The sequence below is a fragment of the Anas platyrhynchos genome, chromosome 1 (assembly GCF_047663525.1).
Source record: "Anas platyrhynchos isolate ZD024472 breed Pekin duck chromosome 1, IASCAAS_PekinDuck_T2T, whole genome shotgun sequence".
Taxonomy (NCBI): Eukaryota; Metazoa; Chordata; class Aves; order Anseriformes; family Anatidae; genus Anas; species Anas platyrhynchos.
The window spans coordinates 125519555-125539451 of NC_092587.1; the positions used below are offsets into that span (position 1 = coordinate 125519555).

The 19897-nt window shown below is 48.2% G+C and overlaps 1 protein-coding gene across 10 annotated transcripts in view; it reads right to left on the minus strand.

Moving 5' to 3' along the window:
* The window catches only part of PDE9A (phosphodiesterase 9A), a 41630-nt gene that overhangs the window by 20872 nt on the left and 861 nt on the right, over positions 1-19897 (minus strand). The window contains exons 2-6 of one of the 10 annotated variants that reach the window (XM_038172759.2): positions 9576-9646; positions 8000-8077; positions 6417-6529; positions 1267-1321; positions 380-450 (exon numbers count right to left, since the gene is read on the minus strand). In XM_038172759.2, the coding sequence (XP_038028687.1) occupies positions 380-450; positions 1267-1321; positions 6417-6529; positions 8000-8077; positions 9576-9646 (388 nt within the window). The other 9 variants (XM_005030449.6, XM_072028402.1, XM_021279185.4 and 6 more) reach the window with 9 other exon arrangements.

Consider the following 19897-nt stretch of genomic DNA (forward strand, 5'->3'; position numbering starts at 1 on the left):
CCTGTGCTCATGGCTCAGAAATCAGCAAGAACAAGCCCCACGCCAGCCTGACTCACAGGCGGTGCTTCCCAGAGGAGAAAGGCTCACCGAAAGACAAAATGCATGACCCGTGCCCATACCCAGCGCGCTGACCCAAAGCAGAAGGCAGCTGCGACACCTTCCTGCAGTTAGCTAAGGGCGTAGCAGGCAGAGCTCGGGCTGCAGGTGTGTTAGCAGAGCGATGCTGTGGGGGAGACCCCCGCGGAGGTGCTGGGGGGCTGCTGGGTGCAGGGGGGTGATGTGGGGCCGGGGCCGGGGATGGCAGGGGATGCGGGAGGGGACGGGGTGCTCCGGGGTGGGAGAGCAAGGGTTTCTGCGACGCGAGCACAGGGACACTCACATTCAACCTTTTTCTCCAGCATTGCCAAGTGATTAGCTACTTCCGTTTTCAGTTCATTGATTTTAAAAACCCTGGAAAGAAAACCCTCATGGATTAATGTCATACAGTTAGCGCCGTGGCGACCCTAGCTACAGACTGCCAGAAACTTTTCGGGTGGATTGATCAGGGCCACTTGTGGCTGCCGTAAGGAAAAGAAGATTTTCCATGGCCATGTCAGAGTTTGGGGCAGAAAATCCACACGTTTCATTTTCAGGAAAAAAAATTAATAATAATTAAAACCAAAGGATTTTGTTGTGGCTCTGTGAATCTGCTGCAGCTCTGCAACGCTCCAGCACCCTCCTGTCTGCAGTGACTTGGTGTTTGCTCTACCCACCCCTCGGGAAGCGATGTGAAACTGATAATGCTCTGCTCAACAGCAGCACCTTGGTGCTGCCACATGCTGCAGCTCTCCTCTGAATTAACCTGGTGATGTGCTGAGCCGTGGTGGAGTTGATCTGTCCTGCCAAAACTAGCTGGGACGAAATTAGCAGCCCCTACTGATGCTCAGAAATCCTCACTGAGGAGGGACGCGTGCATGTGATAAAGGGAAAAAATGGAACAAATCAGCTGGGTTTTGTGTTCTACAAAGGAGCATTTCATTTGCTTCCTAAGAGGGCAGAAGCACTGTAAGAACATTTAATTTTAGATCAAATATAAGCTAGAATTGCTCTCGGTTTAAGCTACCGCATTGCTCTCAGCAGGAGGTACGTGTGTACCTGGCCTAAATTCGTCAGGAAGAGAGGGATTTGAAAGAGATTTTAAATGCCTCTCTGCCTCCTGTGAAATTGTCACTTCTGGCTGATAAAAGAAACAAAACTTTAAATAAATAATGATGTTCAGCATCCTACCTTGAGAACTGCTCGGCAATCTGTCCCAATAAATTCTGGAACAATTCTTCTTTATCTAAAACAACAGAAGAGACACAAAAGACAAAATGAAAAGCGAGGAGACACACTCAGCATCCCTGCAAGGAGGGCTTTGACGATGAGGCACTCGGCCAAAAAGTCATCCTGGGTCCCCTACAGGGTGCCAGCATTTGGGCACGCAGCTGAGTCCACCTTTTGCCTGCCATCCTCCGCCTTGCAGAGCACAGGCAAGCCCTCCCCAAAGTTTTCTGGGGGTGCTGGACCTCTGAGAGGCATCTTGTTTGGAGGAGACCCCTTTGATGTCTCCTAGGTGGGATATGTGGGTTCCCTCGGCTGCCGGGGTGCCATGGGGCCAGGAGATCCAGCCTGGGGAAGCCCCGCTGGTGTAACCCACACCACACTGCCTGCGGTGTGCGCGTCCCTCCGGCCTCTCGTGCTGCAGGAGCGGAAATGTTTGCATGCTTTTCCTACACAGATCACCGAGCGCCCGCTTATCCCCTGCACAGAAGCACCCCGGTGGCGTTTCGGGAGCTCCTTCTTGTGCTTTTCGCAGCACCCCTCATGAGTGCAATCACCTGCACTGAGTGCATCGGAGAGAAGTGCAGCCCAGCGCTCACAACATGCTCCTAAATAGCAGCTCTTGTACCTGTTGAAAGGATTTGCAGTCGCTCAGACAGCGGAGACGCCAGAAATGCTCGTCGAGAGCCTTCAGCTTTCGGCACAAAGCAGTTTGGCTGCAACCCCCCGGTCCCCAAACCGGAGCAAGAACGGGAGGGCTCCCATCTAACCCCCTCACTTCTGCTGCCACCCGGCTCCCAGCGGGGCAGCTGGCAGCCCCAAGGAGGTCAGTTCTTATCTCACAGACCCGTTTTCCCGTTCCCCCGCTCTCACGCACAGACAAAAACAAGCCTGCTGCTGAAAACCCCACCGAGCGAGCACCACCGTGTCCCAGTTAAGACGGGAGGAAAGCTTACCGTGGGCAGCACCTGGGACGAGAGGCGAATCCAGCAGTGGGTCTAAGCAGAGCCACCCGTGCCCTCTCCCTGCACTGCTGCTCAGCACTGACAGCGGCTGGAGCGTGCGGGAAGCTGACAAGTCCCCTATAAACACCAGCCCGGTAAAAAAACAACCAATCTTACTTTCACTCCCTCCCCCTGCCAAAACTCACTTGGAGTACTAGGACATTCTCATCCCAGGAACAGTCAGCTGCAATCTGATGTTTATGGATGTAATAAAAGACTTTCAAAACGAAGATGTATGTTTTTATAACCCTAGGGTGCAGTACAGATATATGACTAAGAGTGGCAGCTCGTCTCATCTTAAAGGGACAACGAGCCTTTTCTTTGCCCTGCTCCTTTCAGGGGGGTAACTCCCAATTACGAAGAAAATGAAGCAGCTCACCCGTGTCACTTAGCCTTGCTCATCCCCTCCTCTGCAAACAGGAAAGCCGAGTGTCCTTCTACTCCCTTTGCTCCTGTCTGACTGCTTTTCCCCACACTTCCAGGCAGGGCTGACACTCAGGGTCCCCCCAGCTCCCTTTCACCTCAGCTGCTTCATTTTTCCACCGCAATGTCCTCCCCTCACATGTGCCTGTGCCTTTGGCTTGGGCACCTGCCCATGTTCCCCCTTCCTACGGTGTGTTTGGATCTGGGCGGTCAGAGGAATTCAGCAAGCACACAGGCAGGTGGGCACGCGCCTCAGGAAGCCTTGGAAGCCCACGTCCGTGAGTCTCATCACACCGAGTGCCAAATTCGCTTGGCAGCTCGGGGTAATTTGGGCGAGCCCTCGCTAGGTGAGTAATCCCAAGGCAGCTGCCCCGCGCCCCACGCAAGCGCTTTGCTCAGATTCTTCTCTCTTGCCTGAGCTATGGGTGTCAACGTGCCTCCAAATGGAAAAGAGATCCCAGAATAGGTAGATTTAGATGCAGTGATGAGCTTCTGTGGCTTTACCGGCAATAAATAGGTACCTGTGCAAGGGCCTGTGCATTGAATCGTCGAAGAAACCCGAGTGCTTCCCTGCTGAAGCTGCCCAAACGGCCTGTGGGCTGGCCCTGCCCCTGACAAGGCTCTTGTAGCAGGCACCTGCACCTGTCAAGACAGCTCTCCCACGTCAAGCAATATCCCTGGGGACAAAAGGAGGGTTTCCCTCCCGGCGTGGTGGCCTCCAGCCCCATCAGGGCAGGAGTGAGGGCGCTGCTCTCTCTGGATCTTCTCACCTGCTTCCCAGGGGCTGCTCGCATTGGAGGCCCCACCAGAAAGAGCTGTAGATGGTGGTGCGGGGAGAGTGGTGGCCAAGCTCAGCACATCGCATGTACTTTTGGGTTTTGGCCCTTGTGAGGTCTTTACAGACTCACTCAACCTTGTAGAGGTAGAAAAGCCTCAGGCCATGCTTCCCCCTAGGTAGGACCACTGCGGGTCAGGCCCACTGAGCACCACCCTAACTCCTTCCTCCATGCTCTCAGAAGAAAAATAAACTTCAGTTGTATTTCTCAAGAGCATGCTGCCAGCAGGATTTGTTCCCTTAATTGGCATTTTCAGCAGTTTTGCAGAGTGCCTGAACTCCAAGCACAGCTACAGTGCAGCCATCACTTTGTGAGCTTTGAGCCTGTTCCAACTCGAGGGCGCAGACCAGAGCCTCTGTGGTGTCAGGAGGGACAAGATGCCACCTCAGAGGGGTTTTGCAGACCAGGTGAACATGGTGTCTGCCAGGGAGTGATGCAGTGACCACCGCTGCCTCCAACATCCACTGAGTAACAACCTCTGTAATCCCAACCCTCTCCCCTGGCTACCGCCAGGAAATGAAGAACAGTTTCTTAGCAGGACTCTGGTGGATATCTCTTCTGCTGGATGAAAGCCACTGCTTGTATTTTCCTCCTGAAGGATTGTATTTTCCAGTCCCACCTTCTACAACCTTTGTTCTGCTGAAGCACGCACCACTCTCTTCCAGCTGCTTGGGAGACTGCTGGAAGGAGGTGCATCAGCTCCCAGCACTGTGGAAATTGGGGTGACCCTCTTTTGGCACGCTTTTGAAGAAGTTGCTTTGGGAGGCAGAATCACACAGGCAGAGTTGTTTCAGAAGTGACGGCTAGAACAGAGCTTTTCTATATTTTTTTTTCTTTTAATGAAGAAGAACAATTTCCCACTCTGCTCATTCTTCCTACTCTCAGCAAAATGTCAGGAATGCTTAAGATTAATGACAACCCATGTGAAAAAGAAACAGACACCAAGGAACTCTCATTCCATCACACACAGTTCAACTTTCTGCCTCTTTCCCCAGCAGATTCTGTCTTATGCTTTGGCAACCTACCACCAGAATTTTTCTTGCCCTTCTCAGCTCACATCTTTGGAAATCTTTGTTCTATAAAACGCAGGGAGGGAGCAGAGACCTTGCTGACACAGTGAGCTTCATTCAGCACAAAGCAGAGCCATGTGCTGTCAGCCAGGCTGAAAAATGAGGGCCCTGGGAAAGTGTGAGAAGTCATGTATGGTCTTATAAAAATATACGGCTAGCTTTGTGTGGAGAAAAAAAAAAAAAAAAAAAAAAAAAAAGCCCTTCAACCAGCTTCTCTGCTGGTATACCATGGTGGCATTCCCAGGAACAGCCCCATCAGCATTCACCTTTCTCTATCTCAGGGTATGTGGGTATTGGTTACACATACAGGGTGGTATATGCAGATAAAGGTGCTCCAGATGAGACCCCACCTTGTCTGACCTGATAATGCATGCATGTGCTCCTGGACTTGCAGCGTGATGCTGCCCCTGCTGAGTTTGTTACAATAAGGAAATAGTTTAACAAACAGCTTCCTTCCTCTTAGCGGTCACGTGTGTCCCCTGGCTTTGGCTGGTGACACAGGACCAGTTTATGGCTTGCAACAAACTTCTCTGTGATAAAGTTCTTCCCTGTTTTCTGTCTGCTCTCTGCTTTCATTTGCTCTCAGCCTGCACAAGGGCCCAGCTGTTGCCTCTCCGTGTCAACCCAGGCATCCTCCTTCATTGCCTGGCTGTGCCCTTTCCTGTAAGCACCTCTGCTGTGGGGAATATGGGCACTTCAAAGAGAGGCTTCAGCTCCCTGCACCTCCCCATCTATAAAACACAGTGCTGTGAGAAACAGTTTTCTCGCATAACATGGGAGCCTAAGCAAGAAAAAGCAACTAGCAGGAAAACAGCCAAACTGCCTTGCCCCTGTCCCAGGAGCCTCACCCATCTCTGTAAACCATTTCTGTCCAGACACAGACTTCCTGGCTTCCTCCTGTTCTTCCCATGTGCTCTCCATTCCCCAAATGATCTTAACCTCTTGCCTCTGTCTCTCCTGTCTTCCCATTTTACTCCTCCAGACCGTGCCCCCAGGTGATGTTCCCTTCCCTCCCCAGGGCAGCTCCACCAGGTACAACCCAGGGTCCTGCTCAGGATGCCTGGGAGAGACTGAGTGGCAGGAGATACTGCAGTTGATGAGGATGAGGGCTGCTGCGAGTCAGACAATCTACAGGAATTGCCCCAAGCAAATGCTCTGCTCCAGTGCCCAAGAGCTGCTGGCCTGAGCCCAACACCGGCATGCAAAGAAAAACAGTGAAAATGCCACTTCAGTCCTGCCTGTGGAGGACAACACCACTATGCACTGGGGAACGTATTCCAGATGTCATCTTTCATCCAGGCCTCCTTTCATCTTGTCAGGTGTATTTAAATATTTATTACACTCCGAGCTACTATGCCCACAACAGAAATTATGCTCCCTCCTCAGCCATTTGGAAATAACACAGGGTTCAGACGCAGTGCTCGGCTTTCAGCAGAGGTTTGCTGAGGGATGAACAAAGCACTGCGGGATGGGCTTTCAAGCGTGGTCGGCAATGCCTTCACAGCACCGCTGCTCTGTGCTGAGTCAGGCCCAGGCTGAGCACTTTGGAAGTCCCCTGGCCTCCAGCCATTCCACCTCATCTTCAAAGACTTTGAAATTTGGGGACAACTTTTTTCTTTTTTTCTTTTCTTTTTTTTTTTTTTTTTAAAATTTTCCTCCAGAATACTTTCAATTCTGCCATAGCTTCAACCACAACAGAATGCATCACAACCACATAATTTCTGAATGGAAATGATTGCAACCTCAGTTTTAGCAAATACAGTTCAAAAGGGTTGTTTTACCTGAGAGCTGCCCAGTGGCAACAGGTATCACTTTGTAGGGAGACCTGGAAGAGTCGGAGAGGGTTGATGTTAGCAGTGCTGAGAAAGCAGCTTGTATTTCACATCTGCATTCCCTGAGGAGGAAAAGTATCACGGAATCACAGAATATCCCAAGTTGGAAGGGACCCACAAGGATCATCAGGTCCAACTACTGGGTCCACATGGGACCACCCAAAAACCAGGCCTTATGGCCGAGAGCATTGTCCAAACACTTCTTGAACTCCAGGCTTGGAGCCAAGACCATTTGGAGTAGGCTTGGGGCTATGACCACTGCCCCAGGGAGCCTGTCCCAGTGCCCGACCCCCCTCTGGGTGCAGACCCTTTCCCTAACCCCCAGCCTGACCCTCCCCTGTCCCAGCTCCATGCCGTTCCCTTGGGTCCTGTCGCTGTCCCCAGAGAGCAGAGCTCAGCGCCTGCCCCTCCGCTCCCCTCGTGAGGGAGCTGCAGGCCGCCATGAGGCCTCCCCTCAGCCTGCTCTGCTCGGGGCTGAATGCACCAAGGGGCCTCAGCCACTCCTCATACATCGTGCCCTCCAGACCCTTTGCAATCTTTGTAGCCCTGCTTTGGACTGTAATAGTTTTGTGTCCTTTTAGTGTGGTGCCCAAAACTGCACACAGTACTCACGGTGAGGCTGCACCAGTGCAGAGCAGAGCAGGACAATCACTTGTGACAATCACAGAATATCTGAACATATTCTAAGCCCGCTCAAACTCTGTCATTTTAAATATGGAGGGGGCAATTTTTATGTACAATTAACCCTCAGTTTACTGCTGAGCTAGATACAAGGCGATCTTTCTTGTGAAACAAATGTGGTAAAAATGTCTCTTCTTTGGCAAGTCTCAAGAGCTTGCAGACTGAGATGGTGAGGAGCTCTGCTAGGCTGGAAGGAAGCTCCTGTGGTGGGGACCATGCTCATGGCACCCAGAGCAAGAGGTTGTAGCATTGTAGCATCATGGCTGCTGGGACTCTGACACGTGGCACCAGTGTAGGTAACACCAGAGACAAGTCATGATGAAATTTGCAATGGAATAAGTAACAGCAGAAGTAGTAACTGTGAGCAGTCACAGTAAAAATAAAAGTGCAAGGCTGAACAAGCAACGGGGAGCCAAGGAGAAAAAGAGAAAGGGATGTGGAGACAGGAAGGGCCAACGCCAGCGTGGAAGAGGCTTAACCTCATCAAAGACTTTGACTTCGCTTGCGGCTGATGTCACGGTTTGGTCCTAACAGAGCAGTAAAGGAGCCAGGGAACAAAGGAGCTGGGAGCCTTGACAGCAAACAGAGTGGGATGGGAACAGCTGTTCTGCATTAAATACTTAAAAGCAGTATTTTTTCCTCAGACAATCACTCCTACTTTAATAACAAGCAAAAAATCTTCAAAACCAGCCGGCATCAGAGTTATAAGCCAGCAGGCTGTTCGTGCTGTCACCTCCCTGCCCCTGGCAAGCTGCTCACCTCATGTTGCCTACAAGAGGCATCGCAGCCCAACACCCCCTCTCCCTTGGGCATGACCCCCCTTTTGAGGAGCATGTTGCAGCACGGCTTACCTCTCCGAGTTTGCTGGCATCGTCGGGTCAATGGATACCATACAATTGTCTGCTGTCAAGAGGGAGATGGTTGTGTTTCTGAAAAGTATGTTCCAGAGAGGTTTATTTGAGCGAGAAATGCTGGCTGAGATCCTGTGCTGCCGTGCACGGCACACAGCCATTTTCCCTTGTGCAGTCCTCCTGGCATGGCTGATGCTACCCCAGACCCACTTTTACATGGTGCAGAAAGGGTCAAAGCACAGGGCCAGGTAGGCTTGGTGTTTTGCCCATTTCAGTTACCAGAGATGTTACTGGCAAAACGTTAAACATGATCATCTTTGATCTCAGAGTGAACTTTGCTCCTTGGTAACTTCTGCGTTAGTTGACTCATCAACTAATAATTTCTGTTGAAAAGCTGTGTTTTGTGATACATTGACTAGGTGGCTATATATTGACTCACAATATACAAATCACTACCAGTCTTTAAATCATCTACTAACTCCCTTACCAAAACAAACAAAACAAACATTCTTGCTAAATACGGAGCCTTCATTTGCATCCTGTGCTAGGTGTGATATCACAGGCTCAAATGTGAAGGTCTGCACTGGCTCCAGGAGCCTAATTAGAATGAATAGAACTGCAGAAGTCCTTTGCTGAAAATAAAAGGACAAATATGCCGTGAAAACCCTACTCATGAATGACTCTGCTGAACCAAGTTTCCTGCTTGATGGGGTGGAAGTATTTGACATCACAGGCAAATAAGAGTTATTAATGTCTTTAATGTCAAATGGAAGGAAACAGAAAGGATAAAGAGCAAAGGCCGTTAATTCTCTTTAGTAACCGATGCAAATTCTGAGTCAATATAGGCTATTTTATCATTCAGTCCCAAGATCTGGAGTCATGCAATAAAATTGTGATTAAAGGACTGACTTATTTTTCCTGTGCTTTTTGTTTTGTTTTTGGTGTGTGTGTGTCATAAACCTGTACGTACAGAGGTAAACACCACGGCTTATTGCATGCTGCTGGGCATTTCCCTGGTGCTGCTTGAGGCCCACCTGCAGACAGCAGATGCCCTCTGGTAGGGGTGGGTTTGTGGCACGGCTGAGGGGCTGCCCTCCCTTTATCCTATAAATTGGTTCTCTTGGGTTACTCAGTTTGACTGTCCCATGCCTGGGATTAGCCTGTAGTGTATCTAAATATAAAGTTTAGCACCTGATGGCAATGCTTCTCATTGGCCCCAAGTTTTTCCATTAAAATGCAGGTTTTAAAAATGCTGTTGCTTTTCACTCAATATGGGGAATAAACTGGTGTAATTGTGAGGCACGCAGAGCCCATATGTACTCTGGGCAGGGATTCTGCACTTGGCGTTATTTTTGTAGAGTAGCTCTGTTCTGTTCAAGGCGGCTAAACACCGGCCAGGGCTTCATGCACTTTTCCAGCTGGGGCTGTCTGTGTTGCCCCAGCTTCTTCTTCCAGAAGGCTGGAACGAGAGAGAAGCCTGGAGAGCAGGTCACCAGATCATTTGGGGCCTGGCTTTAAAATGTCCCTAGAACTAACGGAGCAAAAGTGAAACGAATCTCATAAATGAGAGGCCTACCTTGGCAACCCTGTTGCGATGCAGAAGAGGTCCATAATATCTCTGGAGTTGCAGTATTTACTGAAGATCACCTTCCAAACCAAACAGCAGCAAGGAGAAAATGAAGACAGAGGAGAGAAAGGACAGTTAGCTCCCAGTGGGAGATGAACTCTATTCAGGCTTGAACTGGGCCAATTTTAAGGCTCAGCCTACCATTCCAATTATCTGATTTGACTCGTGAGCTGGGATATTATATGCTCCCACTTCAATACCTTTGCTATTTTTCAATAAAAAAAGGAAGCTCCAGAGACCTAATTGCACTATTCAGAAGTAGAGCAGTAATGTATGAGGACTGGCAGCGGAAGGTATCGCATAATGCAGTAGAGTTGCAGGATGGCAACAACCGCAAATATAATGAAGCAACAGCCTGGATTTAGGAGGAAAACAACCCAGATTTAGGGAGCTCTCTGGATGGTATAAAAATGCACTGCTATTTGGATTACTCCAACTTAAACTCACTGTAAGCAGAAGAGAGCATTTTTCTCCTCCAGTTGTGTCCAAGTCCCTGCAGCCTACCAGGCTGCGGTTGTTCCTGCTGCTAGGTCAGGGCTTGGACCTTGAAGGGGCAGCAGCAGGGCTGGGAATGCAGCATTTGTTTGACCCCGTTGCCATATAGCCCTCAGTAACACAATCCCGTATTCCTGGTAGCATGGGGACGTTGCGTGATGCCCAACCCAGACCTCTGTTGCCCACACTGGCAAAGCTGTGGGATGTTCTGCCAGCAAGGAGGGCAGGCATCTGCCAATGCCTCGATACAATGCAAGCCGTGGGAGTGCTGGAGGCAGTGCCAAGCCCTGGAGAGGCTGGGCTACGGTGAACACTGCCTCTGACACTTCCCCCTGCCCATGTCCAACCCAACGCTGCTGTCCCAGTGTGGGCTTTTCTGGCTTCTTTTCTCATCCATCCCCCAATTCTCCTTACTCTCTTGTGCTGGCATGGCCAGCCTGCCCTCAAGCTCCATCTCCTAGCCCTGCTAGGAGATGCATCCACCTAGCCCTGCTGGGGTCTAGGCTGAGATTGTTATAAACATGATTTTTGGAGATGGCGATTTAAGTAAACCTATCTCGCTGTCCTTTCTCCTGAAATATTAGAGGAATCAGGACAAAAACACAAGGTCTGGCCACCCTGGCTCAGTGCTGTTGTGCATGCAATACTATGCACCAAAACCTGATGCTGGAGCAATGCTTCAGGTCTCACTTTGCATGGGTGGTTAAAAGCACCCTTATTTTTCAGCTAAGCATCATTAGCTGAATGACATCAGTCCTCAGGAGACGCCTGTGACTAATACAGAAGCATACACTCACCTTCCATGTTTTCCAACCCAGATGGACTTACAGTAGGTAATATATTTACATTACCAAAACTCAAGTTAATTAATTGCTGGGGTAGTTAATAAGCATCACTGAGGAAATGGGTGGGACTTATGCCCGGGTGTGTTCTAAAAGGCTGTTTTGCTAACTTCCTCGGTGGTTGACCCTTGTTTATTAAAATACAGTGGCACCCAAAGCAATAAAACATAGCTAATCAGGTTCAGATAGCATGGAAACCCTGCTCTGAGCAGAACGCAGTATCCTGTTGGAGTGATAGCTGCTAAAATTGGCTGACAGACTACTGGGAAGCTGCTCCTGTACCAACAACTCGTATATGCTGCAGCTGAGCAGATGATGGTAATTGCAGCTGAGCACAGGGTAAAGGCTTGTGTTGTTCTGGGAGTGCTATTTCAGGTATTGAGGCTTCTTTTTCTGGAAATCAATTACTATTGACTGGGACAGATAAGGGAGGAAAAGACTAAAAAGATATATATTTAAAAAACATTAAAGGTAAGAAAGCTGCCTGACTCACGGAAAGCAGCAGGAGCTTTCAGTTCATTGAGGATGAACATTAATAATTCCATTACTCCACGCAATAGTGAAAGAGTGGGAAGAGAAACAAAGACTGTAGATATTATTTTCTAGCTAATGAGCTATCTCCATACATGCTATTTATCTTTCCATACTTGGCATTTTTATTTAGGATTACTAAAAGTGGATTTGTGAATCACCCACTGTACTTTGATACTCGTCTCAGGATGTTAATGGTTGTTCCCAGCTTCCCAGCTCTCGTGTTTCTTTTTTTTTTTCTTTTTTTTTTCTTTCTTTTTTTTTTTTTCTTTTCTCTTTTTTCCTAATCAAAGAGCATATGCTACGAAAGTTCTCTGCTTTTGCAACCTGCTGAGCTTTTCTAACCAACTTCCTTCTCCTCTAAAGCAAAGCAGACAGCCTCCAACGTTTCCCAGGACTATGTAATTGTTCCTGTTATTGCCTGCAGGTTTATGTTCCCAATAAAGCCAATGTCAGTTGTGCTGATGGAATACAACTGGAATGCATTTTGGAGAGACAGGAGGACAGTGCTGTGTACTATCGATGGCTGCAGCCCAGTAAAGGAATCCTATTTGCCTCAAGTCCATGTTTGTTGCAGGGACATTGGCACCATCAAGCTGATACGGTGACATTTGGCTTGTAGCCATGCTTCAGCCAGCTGGCACGCATGGCTTCTCCCATGACCAGGGAAGGTGGCTGACCTGCAGCTTTGAGGATAAATAAAGTCCTATTGCCACTGAGTGGAGAAACGAGCACTTTCCACACTGCCATGAAGATGCCATTGGCTGGGCAGATGTCCTGAACCCATCGGTGTTTGGCCCAGGTCTCCATGATGACACTTTTCTGGCACCACTTGTAGATCTGTGGTGGCCCAGACCCACATCAGCACCGAGGGATTTCATTGCCCTTCAAACCTCAAATGTCTCAGCGGTCTCTGACCCAGTCATCATCCTGCTTAGATCCCTGTTCCTATCCTGGGTGGCAAGCCAGGCACTGCCCCAGTGTGTCCCAGCACCTCACTCCATGCACAAACACCTGGTGCTGGAAGGTAGCACTGCTTTGGACAGGAGTGAGACCTTGCTACGGAACAAACATAAGTCAAAGGCAGGAGGCTGCAGCAGTTTCTAGAGCTGTGGCTGAGATCTTGCATGCACAGCACAAGACACTCAGCTGTCAGAGTCCCTTCTGAAGAAAAGGCAGAGCCAAAATCATGTAAGCAGTCTCGCAGAAGTGATAAACTGCATGGGGAAGGAGAAACGAGGCTTCTGCTTCAGCTTGCAGATTGATGGCTTAAATGCCACTAAGAAAATCAGCCCCGTGTAAACCCCGTTAATCGCATCTCCCTTGGATTTGTGCCAGGAGGGAAGGAATGTGTTCCTCCAAAATGATGCAACATCTGCAAACAATTAGTTTCTCCTGTTAGAGAGTTAACATTATTTCATATTTCTGCCTTTTTTTTTTTTTTTTTTCTCCTGTTAGAATAACTTCTACCATGTGCAGAAAAATTACTGGAAAACTAGTCTTCCCTGAGTGCTTAGTTGGGTCATTTTAATAACACTCCATCAAGACCAAGAAGTAGTCATTTGATTTAAGCAGGGAACTCGGTCTTCCTGCCTCGGAGAGTAATGCAAAGCAAAGGGGGGGAAAGCAGAATGAATAATAACTGAGGCTTTTTGGAGTGGAAATAAGATGCTGATGAAGCATGCAGTGACTGTGAAGTAGGACAGCGTGACTCAAGTCGGATGCCTGGTTCCTGGCCCAGAGCTCACTTCTGTGGGGCTGAAACTGTGGGGTGCTTTCTCTCCTGCAGTCCTTTCTGCATTTTTTTGGAATATACATATATATATATATATATATATATATATATATATTTTTTTTTTTTTGGTCTTCCTCTGAAATAAGAGGTCATTCTGTCTTAATCCACAGTATCCACCTCTGGTGGAGGATTATAAAGCCCCTCTCAGACAGAGCAGGGATTGAGAGTCCTGCTGTCTGTCTGGTGTCCTCACTTAGAGGAGCAGTTTAGCATTAAGGACCATGATGGAGATGTTACTAAGGGACCACGGTGCGCATGCTCTGAGACCTACCAGTTTACAACTAATTGCATTATATTTTGCTTTAAGATAGGATGGGTAAAAACACAGCCTACAAATCCAATTTCTGTTCTATATTTGATCCTCAGAACAACCAATCCTCTCTGTACACTGCAAACCCCGTCCATAACGTTATCCTCTCCTGATCTGTTGTTGGTAATTGGGTTTCCTTCCAAGTATTTAACCAGCTTTTTTTGTTTGTTTGTTTGTTTGTTTTTTTACCCTGGTGAAACTCATAGATGAATAATGCAGGAATATTTTCAAAGCCAGCCTATGCTCAGTTTGCAGTCCGACTTCCTTTTGCCTGCTGTATTCAAGACTTTTTGCACTTGCTGGTGCTTTTCATTCAGCTCAGTGAGCAAGCAATGTTCGGAGTCACAGATGTGACACACTTAAAATGTGGAGGTAAAGCAATCTAAAATGATAATCTTTGACTAATGAGACTGAAGGATAGTGCGTCGGAGAAGCATTTGGTAAAATTCAGTTATGTATCTATCTCTTGTGGACCAGGGAAGCTGTTGCTGCTTCTGTAATAGAAGTTTTCACATGGAGGATTTCTGAATGAGGCAGGCGGCTGATGTGAAATTTTCATTGTGATTTTCCCTTTCTCTTCAGCAGTTTTTGTTGTCCATGTCAAAATGAAGTAGGATCCAGAGCTCTTAGATAACTCCCTGTAGAAACCACTGGGAGGAACTCATTTTTCTAGGCAAGTAAGCAAATAGATCTTCCTCAAAAAACAGTCACGAGTACCTACCTTATCAGGCATGGCTCGTGACATTCAACAGAAGCCTCACCTAACACCCCACATCTAAACATCTCCCAGGCTTCTCATTCATGGAATTCCGATGCAAGTATTATAGCATGAGCCCAGCTATCTCCAAACTGTCCATTCTTTATTTCTCGCACTAATTAACAGTGGATATTTGGAAAACCACTCCATTTTTCTGAGCTCAAATGTTAAACAGTATTAAAAATAGTTTGCCAGCTTTGCCATCTGTTTGATGAAGTAGGAGCTTCGCTAAGAGGAGAAAAGAAAATAAATGTGTGTGTGTGCACAGGCTTGTGTGGGAAAGAAAAAATGAGTGCCCTCGCCATAGAATCCTAACAGAAATTAAAACTGCCTGAGCTCTCCAGACCCTGCCTGTGTTAGGCAGTGAGGAACAGGGCAGATTTTTTATTTTCAATGGCCAGAGTGCTGCAGCTCTGCTGGTTCACACCTACCTTCGAGCCATGGAGCAACATTTGTTTCAACACGGTACCTACATGAAACGTACCAGTGGGATTCATCTGACGTAGCTCAAAACATCTACGTGCTAGATGTCTCATCCATGCTGCTCAGCTAGGCACCTGCTATTGCTGGTAGAGGACCACTTCCAAAGGGAAAGTCAGCCCACGCGTCTCCAAAATCCAGTCTAGGATGGGATGAATCATCCTCTGGAGATACCGCCTGCCTCCCCGGTGCCTGTGGGGGAACCTACATGACTAGCTTGGAGCAGTCACCACTGACTTTTAGATGATTGTGGTTTATGTTTAAGTGGGGTGAGTCCCGTTAGTTCCTTTATTATATACATTACCCTAAAAAGAGAAACAGGAGCCAGACAGAGCTGATGCATCAGGATCCTGAGGCATGTGGTTGTATGGCAAGCTGCAATTCCCATCCTTTATAACATTCCTGAACAGAAAGCTACGAGAAAGGAGATTTTTCTCTTTTTAGGAAAAAAATACAATGATACGTGGTGATTCCCCTTGGGCAATCTTGGACATCCATTGAGAGGGACAGTATGACAGAGGTGGTCTCTGACACTATAAGTAAGGATCTCATCACTTTATGGAGTTGTTGGGGTTGTAGAGGAAAGAGGTTACATTAAAGAGAACCTTGTGCACCCTACTGACTCCACCGAAGGACATATTGACAGTATCCAGTCTTTCAGCAATAATGACTAGTGGCAGAATACAACCAGGAACCAGCAAGGCAGATTTGGTGATGCTGAGCGGAAAGTTTCTTAGTTTCTACAGCAGATATGGAAACATTTCAACCTTGGACAATTAACTAAAATGTTTATATTCTAGCTTCTGTTAACACAGAAAGGGCACACAGAATTGCTTCTAATGGAGAACTAAATGCAATTAACCCTGTAGCACATTAATGCATTAGGCTTGAAATGTTTCATAAACTGGGTGATAAAGATGCTTTAGGACCAACTGTCCTCACTAAATACGAGCTAAGCTGGGCTGCTTGTCTCAAAAATACTAACAAAAATAATGATGCCTGATGTTCCAACATGCTTGATAACGCTGGGCTGGTAGAAGCATGCTATTAGTCAACAGAGTCAGGAAAAGCAGTGAGAGGTGAAAGGCCAGCCTGCAGCTGTAGAAGTTAGCCAGAAAGGTGCTAGGAACAAGGTGCTTTGTCTTGTTTGTGCTACACCAAAAGAGGCTCACATAAATAACGTAAGCTTCAATGGTTTGCTTGTCCAAATCCTTCAGTAACACTAGCAGGAGGGTGTTAAACTTACGCTTTGTCTTGGCTAAAGTGAGCATGGACTGCAATAGGCTACATCTGTCCACAGAAGACTTCCTGGTGGATGGACATAGAAGGATGATGGAGCTGTGCTGGAATTACAGAGCTGTGCTGGGATTGTGGCTTGGCCTCCTACATGCTCAGAGGACGCACGCTGGAAAGAGGGGAGGAAAGGGGACAGAGGTCTCAAGTATGACATTTTCTCTCAGTTTTTTAAAAGCCCATTTTGAGGCCATCATTACTCTCTCAGATGTTTACATACTCTTTAGGTGCTGTAACGTGATGGAGTCAGACGGAACCTGCTGTTTATTTTTTGCTGCTTTACAATGAGGTGGCCAGGCAGAGCAGCCCCAAGAGGTGTCCACGTCCCGACTGCCCGTGACCTCCTCCTCTGCACACCCTGGTGTATCACCCTAAAAAACAACGAGTATTGTGCTAAATCCTTCATCTGAACAGACACGGGACAAAGACGTGGGCAGCACAGAGCGTGCTTGTCCCCTATGCCAAGAGAGTCACGGGGATGTCTTGCAGCAATTAGGGGTGCGAAGACTTTTAATGGCCTCGAACTGATCATCATGCCACTATTTTTCTGCCGGGTTTTGTTTTTAATCTGAATCCAGTTCGGCGTGTTAAAAATAGCACGGCGAGCTTTGGAAAAATCTGTTGGGTTTGCTGGAGTCTAGGCATTTATACCACAGTGGCTGTTGCTCTAATTAAAAAGAAAAGCTCACATGACAGAAATTATTCCTATGCCCTGACATTTCAGTGCAATAACCGCAGCACCAAAACCCAATCTTCGCTTTGTTCTGCTCTTCGTGGACCTTGGGCCAAGGGGAGCAAGAGCTGTGGGTATCTCGTTGTGCTGCTTGACGGGCCAGCACAGTAGACGCTGAGAAAGGTTGGAGTCAATACATTCCTCAGAGGAAAAGAAAGCTAATTTCTCTGCTCAGCATCCAGAATGACTCAGTAAACCAGCAAAATGACTCCAAAATTCTTGATTCGCTTTCTGACGGGGAAGAAATATCACCCTGAGTGATCTCCTTGAATCTCTGACAAAAGCGGCAGTCTTTCTCATTTTTCCAGTTCATTCAGGCTCTGTAGGCTTCTGACTTTCCATCCTTGTTACAAATATGATGTTGATTAAGACACTGGAAACAGAAATCCTCTCAAGACAAGCATTTTCTCAGAAGAACGCCTTACAACTGTGTGAACAAAGCCACCACCCTGTGACATTTGAAAACAAGAGCCATGAAGCCACCCACCTGGGAATGTGGCCACTGGCTGCTTCTGCTTTCTCACCACTTTAATCTCAAAGGTCAAAACCAAATGATCCCCAGTAGTTTCTGTGTGGAAAAAATAAAAATAAAAATGAGCATGAGCTCTGTGCTGGTGGACTTTTAATTCAAAACAGACTCGACAGGATTTTTTCTTAAAAAAGGAGCCAAAGGGTTAATGACATCATGAAGGCAAATAATGCCACAGAGATGCTGTTGGTGGCTTGCTCAAGTTTTTCAAGGCAAACCTCACTTCTCCACTGGCAGACCGGGGGGCTTGAGTGCTTGACCCCATCTAGTGGCACTCCAGGATTGAGGAGAAATCCCTGCCCACCGTGGTGTTGTGAGGTCTCCTTATCTTCTGTGAAACGAGGGCACCGTTCCCCAGTCCACCGTCTTCTCCTTCGGCTGGCAGCAATCCTGGCTGTGTACAAGAGGGACACGGACGTGTTTCTCAGGTGTCTGAAGCCCTGGACATGCATGCAAAGTGCAGAGGGAGGTGGGTGACCAGGCAAGTGGCTTATGAACTTCTGAACGTCTCTGGGCAAGAACATCCTTTAGAAATAGGTAAATCCAGCGGTGCTGATTTCCCCAGGTGTGCATCCACATCGTGTAGGCACTGATTAGGAGGGGCGCCATGCCAAAACCCCATTTTTCAATCAGCCCCAAGAATAAATGGCCTCTTTGAAGCGGGTCTGTGCAGGGCACGAGTTCAGCACACAGCTGTAGTGCTGCCAAGCCTTTGATCTTCCTTCTCCAGCAGCCTCGGCAGGGCTGTCCCCTCCACCTCGTGCTTCAGTTGTGGTTCTGCCTCCACCAGGTCAGCAGGTGGCCACCCTACGGGGGCCCTAGTCCTCTGTTCCTTGGCCAGCACAATGCTATTAGCAGGCCAAAGCCTTCTCCTGGTGGACACAGAAGCCAGACTTTTGGTTGTGAGCACCCACAGCGACATTCCTGCTGGTGTCATTCCCTTCCACGTGTCCACTCAACACCAGCAAACCCTCCTCCAACTCCAACCATCGCTGCAAACCACCGAGCCACATCCCTTTGCCTTCCCCACTGTTGCCTCTCTGGACCCGATGACACACAAACCTACTTAGCTTAGTTCAGCTCTTGCTGCAGAGCATTTTCAGGTGCTCATCTGCAACGTGCGGGCTCCCAGGAGTGGTGGCATGCAGCCCGCAGGGCCTGGGTTGTCCCTTCATTCGCTCCAGCACAGAGGGGAAATCGCATCTTCCAAAATCAGCAGCACACCCCGAGGTCACACTGGTTTAAGGTGCGGTAGAAACACAAAACTGACTATTAGTAATTGCCACCATGACTAATCGTCCCTGTAGCCTGGCCAGTCTTGGCCACCACACAGCCCTGCCATGTCCAGCAAGCCGCTTGCAAGTTGGAGCTGAGCCCTTTCAAACTCAGCAAGCTCTGCCGTAACGAAGCTCGTACCTCATTACCGGCTCGGCATTGATTTAATGAGTTCCCTTTAGAAGCCGCAAATATTGCATTCCTCAGAAGATTAAGGGCTGCTTTTTTTTTTGCTTTTTTTTTTTTTTTTCTCCAAGGGATGTTGTTACTGAGGAGGCATGAGGATCTGAGATAATGCCCTGCTTACCCCTGGGTGAACCCCATTTACTCGGTATTTTTATAGCAGGACTCCTTCCAAACATTGCACAGATGGAATTTCACATCTGACAAAAGAAACAGATAACATTTATCGAGCAAAAAAAAAAAATACTTAATGCCGCCCGAGTTTGCATTTGCTTGCTCATGCGGCCGTGCCTCTTCTGCGCTTTCAGTGACAAAAGTGCTCTCCAGAGACTGGCTCTGTGAAGATGCTCTTTTAAAAACAAACAAAAAAAAAAAAAACAAAACACAAAAATAACTGACAAGCAAAATAAAACCAGCCAAACCCAGTGGTGATGGCAAACGGTGTGATTTACTAACACCTACAGAAGTGCTCCGTACGCTCTCAGAAGAGCAGAACTCCCCAGGGTCCCGTTCCTGACGGCTGGCTCCACGGCGGTGCTGCTGGTGGCGGGGTGTCCCCCGGGCAGGGACAGAGGGGACCGTGGGCAGTGGAGGCACACGGGGCAGGGCACAGCTGAGCTCTGCCTCTGCCCCATTCCTGTGGTCATTCATACATAGGAGAGGAGGGAAGGGGAAGGGCATCTCTGCTGGTTTCTTTTTCAAAGAGAGAGGCACGGCGCGGCTGGGTGAAACGACAACTTGGAGCCGGAGCACAAAGGATGGGTGTTTGAATTTTGCAAGTCAGAGCTTACTTGTGAGCCTCTCGGTGGCTTTCGCTCTGTTTTATAAAAGGCACTCGGTCCGTGGCCAAGGAACTGCCGTCAGAAAGAAGAAAAAGAGGACTGACTTACAAAAACACGGAGGCGTTTCCCAGCTTAAAAGCGGTGGGCTCTCTGCTCTACGGTGTGAGCTCTCCCCTTCAGCCAGAACACATTTTCCCCTGCCGTTTCCCCTGTGCTGCGAACCGTGGCTAAGCAAACCAGGCAGACTAACCGGAGTCCAAGATTTG